Below are 5,023 nucleotides of genomic sequence, written 5' to 3' on the forward strand. Positions count from 1 at the left end.
CCCCTCCTTTTCTTCCTCCCCCTGCATCAGCACATTCTCCTCCTCCTCCATTCCTGGGTCCTCCTAGTCTATAGCCAGGTCCTCTACCTCCTCTTCTGCCTCTTCTTCTTCCCCCTGCATGGCCACATCCTCCTCCTTCTCCTCTGTGGCCAGGTCCTCTTCCTCCTGCTCCTTCTCCGTGGCCAGGTTCTCCTCGTCCTTTTCCTCCTTCTTGTCCTCTCTGGCCAGGTCGTCCCCCTCCTCCACTTCCTCCTCTATGGCCAGGTCCTCCCTCTCCTTCTCCGTGGCCAGGTTCTCCTCCTCCTTTTCCTCCTTCTCGTTTTCCTCTCTGGCCAGGTCCTCTTGCTCCTCCTCCTCCATGGCCAGGTCCACCTCCTTCTCTTCTTCCCCCTGCATCGCCACATCCTCGTCCTCCTCCATTCCTGGGTCCTCCTAGTCTATAGCCAGGTCCTCTGCCTCCTCTTCCGCCTCTCCTTCTCCTCTGTGGCCAGGTCCTCTTCCTCCTGCTCCTTCTCCGTGGCCAAGTCCTAATCCTCTTCCACTTCTTTTTCCTCCGTAGCCAGTACCTCCTCTTCCTTCTCCTGCATGGCCACATCCTCATCCTCTTCCATTAGCGGGTCCTCTTCCTTCTCCTCCTCCTGGTCCAGGTCCTCCTTGTCCTCCTCTGTGGCCTGGGCCTTCTCCATGGCCAGGTCCTCCTCTTCCTCCTCTGTAGCCAGGTCCTCCTCCTCTTCCACCTGCTCCATGGCCAAGTGCTCCACTCCCATGGCCAGGTCCTCCTCCTCTTCCTCCATAGGCAGGTGCTCCTCTTCCTCCTCTTCCTGCTCCATGGCCAGGTCCTTCTCTTCTTCCTTTTGCTCCATGATCAAGTGTTCCTCCACCAGGGCCACGTCCTTCTCTTCCTCTTCCTTTACCTTCTTCTTCCTCCTCCTTCTCTGTGGTCAAGTCCTCTTCCTCTTCTATGGAGAGCTCCTCCTCCTCCTCTTCTGCTGACAAGTTCTCCTCCTCCTCTTCTTCCTCTTCTGCAGACACGTTCTCCTCCTCCTCCTCTTCTTCCTCTTCTGCAGACATGTTCTCCTCCTCCTCTTCTTCCTCTTCTGCAGACACATTCTCCTCCTCCTCCTCTTCTTCTTCCTCTTCTCCAGACAGGTTCTCCTCCTCCTCCTTCTCCACTGTGTCCAGGTCTTCCTCCTCTTTTATGGCTAGGTCCTCCACCTCCTCCTCTTTTTCTGTGGTCAGGACTTCCTCTTCCTGCTTCTCCTCCTCCTCTGTCTCTAGGTCTTCCTCCTCTTCCTCTCCTTCTGTGGCCGGATCTTCATCCTCCTCTGCCTTTTCCTCAGGGGCAAGGTCCTTCTTCTCTGACTGGTCCGTGGGGGGTCTCTGCGTCAGAGAGACAAGGGCAGAGGGTGACTCTTGCTGGGGAGGGGGGAAGAGGAAGGACAGGGGTGTGAAGGGATGGGGAGAGAAGATTTAATGTTTCCCCATCCCATGTAAGCACCAAAAGGCAGAGAGATCCCCTCTCACAGACCCCTCAGCCCCAGGGCCCCATGGCAGAGAGATCCCCACACTGCCCCTCCCACAGACCCCTCAGCCCCATGGCCCCATGGCAGACAGATCCTCACGCTGCCCCTCCCACAGACCCCTCAGCCCCAGGGCAGACATATCCCCACACTGCCCCTCCCAGAGACGCTCAGCCCTATGGCTCCATGACAGATGGGGCCCTTCGCTGTCTCATCCTTCCTGGGAGTTGCCCCAAAGCATCAGGGACCCACTTCCCAGCAGCTCCCCCCATGCCCCACTGCAGGGGGTGGCTCTGCGACTCCCGCTGACGTCATTGGGCTCACGTGGCTCAGGCCAGACCCCTGGGCTGGGATCCCCCCATGACTCTGACACAGTGACTGGGTGTTAATGGCCCCTTGCTCCTCCCCATGCCCAGGGGGTCTCCTCACCTGCAGTGGAGGAGCACTCGGCCTCCGTGTTGCAGGGAGCCTCCAGGGAGCGGCTGCTCTCCCCTCCGGCACCAGTTGAGCTGCTGGGGCAGCGATTCCCCAGCTTCTGCCCTGGGGATGCCTCCTGCTGGCCCATGTGGCTGGGCTGAGGGCTGGCCTTCCAGCAGAAGCAAACCCAGAGCTGCCTTGCCTGGCTCCTCCTGTGGGCTGTGTCCTGCCTGCCCAGACTGAACTTGGGCCACCTCCATCTCGGCCTGGAAGTCATCTCTCTCCGCTCGGCACCAGCCCTGGGAGCTGGTTTCCTCCTGATGAGCAAGGCCAAGCAGGTCCATCTCCTGGGGTGGCCGGGAGCTTCTTCCCATGCCATGGGGATGGAGGGGCAGCTCTCTGTCTGGGGATGCTGGCAGCTGCCCCCCTCTGGCTCCGGGGCCACCTGCGGAGCCTTTCTCCTGAGAATCCTCCTCAGCACATCCATCTTGGAACTGAGCAGGGAGCAGCCATGAGTCTGGGGCAACGCAGCCTCTCGCCAATGGGCCTGTCTGCCCCCCAGCTGGGGCGACTCCCTCTCATCCCATGCCCCCCCGGGGGGCACCTGGACTGGGCTCTGCACACACTGGCAGGGCTCACCCTGCAGGCTGCTCCCAAAGCTCCCCCGGTGTTGGGACCCCCAGGGAATCTCATCCCTTAGAGCAATGGGGTCAGTGACAGAGACCTGTAGTCAGTCTGGACAGGCATCGTCCTCCTGTAGCCCCAGGCCACACCCCCTCCCCAGCCTGAGAAGGCAGAGAACCCAGGTGTCCAGGCTTCACTCCTGAGCCAAGGGCAACAGCAGACAGATGCCCCCGTTCCCCAACCCCAGTTCAGCAGCTACCAGATCGGGGACACCCCGACATCAGCCCCCCACTCCTACCCCCGCTCTGCGTAGCAGACAGTGGGCAGGCAGCTTGCTCGGGGCAGCTCCATGGGGGCGGGGGCCAGGAGGTGGGAGCAGCAGTGGAGCAGCGTGGTGGGGGGAGTGGCACCCTTGCCCCAGAGGCACACAGTGGCGCCCCCCTGAGCACGGTGCCCTGGTGTGCGATTAATTCTCGTTACAAAAAATAATGCAGTAATTTGGTTTGAGCTAATCACATGCATTAACTGCAATTAATTGATAGCCCTAATTATTATTTTTGATTACAAATATTTGCACTGTAAAAAAAACCCGATAGTGCAATCTAGAAATTGAAGCATGAAGGGGCATACAAATGTTTAGCATAACTGGCATGTAAATTCCTTGCAACGCCGGCTACACTAGTGCCATGCAAATGCCTGTTCTCGCTGTCAGGTGATATTGTCAATAAGAAGTGGGCAGCATTATCTCCTGGAAATGTAAACAAACTTGTTGGTCCTGAACAAGAAGTAAGACTGAGTGGACTTGTAGGCTCTAAAGTTTTACATTGGTTTGTTTACGAGTGCAGTTATGTAAAAAAAAAAAAGTCTACATTACTATGTGGCACTTTCACTATAAAGAGATTGCAGTACAGTACTTGTATGAGGTGAATCTAAAAATACTATTTCTTTTATCTTTTTTACGGTGTAAATATTTGTAATAAAAAATAATAATATCTAGTGAGCACTGTACACTTTGTATTCTGTTTCAGAGGGGTAGACGTGTTAGTCTGTATCCGCAAAAACAATGAGGAGTCCTTGTGGCACCTTAGAGACTAACAAATTCATTTGGGTTTTAGCCCACGGAAGCTTATCCCACATAAATGTGTTAGTCTCTAAGGTGCCACAAGGACTCCTCGTTGTTTTTGTATTCTGTGTTGTAATTGAAATCAATATATTTTAAAATATTAAAAAATCCATAAAAATATAGATAATACATTTAAATTGCAATTGACAGCCCTAGTTATTGGCTTTGGATGGAGCCCAACGGGAAATCAGTAGGAGTTCTTTCCCAAACACCCACCCACTGTCCTTCTGAGCTCAGAGGGTTTAACGTTCATTGTCTGATCCGGACTCACTACTGCCAGGAGTTTGAGAAGTGTCTATCCCTTCACTGGACAGATGGGGAAACTGAGGTACAGAGACGGGAAGTAACCTGCCCAGGGCCCCACAGCAGGGCAGTGGCAGAGCCAGAAAGAGAAGCCAAAGCCCTGCAACCCCTGCCCTGAGGCCTGGCTCAAGGCTTTGCTCTGTTGCCTGCTGCTCAGTGGAGCTTCTTCCCTCAGGGGGATGGAACCTGGGTCCTTAGAATCATAGAAGATTAGGGTTGGAAGAGACCTAAATCATCCCAGCCAGGGCTTTGTCAAGCCAGGCCTTAAAAACCTCTAAGGATGGAGATTCCACCACCTCCCTAGGGAACCCATTCCAGTGCTTCACCACCCTCCTAGTGAAAGAGTGTTTCCTAATATTCAACCTAGACCTCCACCACTGCAACTTGAGACCATTGCTTCTTGTTCTGTCATCTGCCACCGCTGAGAACAGCCAAGCTCCATCCTCTTTGGAACCCCCCTTCAGGTAGTTGAAGGCTGCTATCAAATCCCCCCTCACTTTCCTCTTCTGCAGACTAAATAAGCCCAGTTCCCTCAGCCTCTCCTCGTAAATCATGTGCCCCAGACCCCTGATGTGGCCTCACCAATGTCGAATAGAGGGGAATGATCACGTTCCTCAATCTGCTGGCAATGGTCCTACTAATGCAGCCCAATATGCCGTTAGCCTTCTTGGCAACAAGGGCACACTGCTGACTCAAATCCAACTTCTCATCCACTGTAATCCCCAGGTCCTTTTCTGCAGAACTGCTGCTTAGCCAGTCGGTCCCCAGCCTGTAGCGGTGCATGGGATTCTTCCGTCCGAAGTGCAGGACTCTCTTGGCATCTGTTGACTCCACCCCAAGGGGCCCCTCCTAGCACCTGAGTCACAAGGGCTGCTGTGCCCTGGGGAAGTGTTTAGTGCCCAATAACAGACTAGGATCGTCGTCCAGGCACAAGGGGTACAAATCTATCACAATCCCCCCAGGAACAACACAACAAGTGAGGGAGCTTATTGGGCAGAGGGAAGAAAGGCCTGGGGCTAAGGAAAGAACAGGAGCA

The 5,023-nt window shown here is 54.8% G+C and overlaps 1 protein-coding gene across 1 annotated transcript; it reads right to left on the reverse strand.

Annotated features, from left to right (window-relative positions):
* Positions 1–527: 527 nt before the first annotated feature.
* Positions 528–2,085, reverse strand: LOC135885347 (cilia- and flagella-associated protein 251-like). The gene is made up of 3 exons (XM_065413019.1): positions 1,933–2,085; positions 1,108–1,380; positions 528–935 (listed from the first exon to the last, which is right to left on the reverse strand). Exons 1-3 carry the CDS (start codon positions 2,083–2,085, stop codon positions 528–530), a joined length of 834 nt encoding a protein of 277 aa, XP_065269091.1.
* Between the last annotated feature and the right edge of the window lie 2,938 nt (positions 2,086–5,023).

Source organism: Emys orbicularis, chromosome 11 (genome assembly GCF_028017835.1).
Source record: "Emys orbicularis isolate rEmyOrb1 chromosome 11, rEmyOrb1.hap1, whole genome shotgun sequence".
Taxonomy (NCBI): Eukaryota; Metazoa; Chordata; order Testudines; family Emydidae; genus Emys; species Emys orbicularis.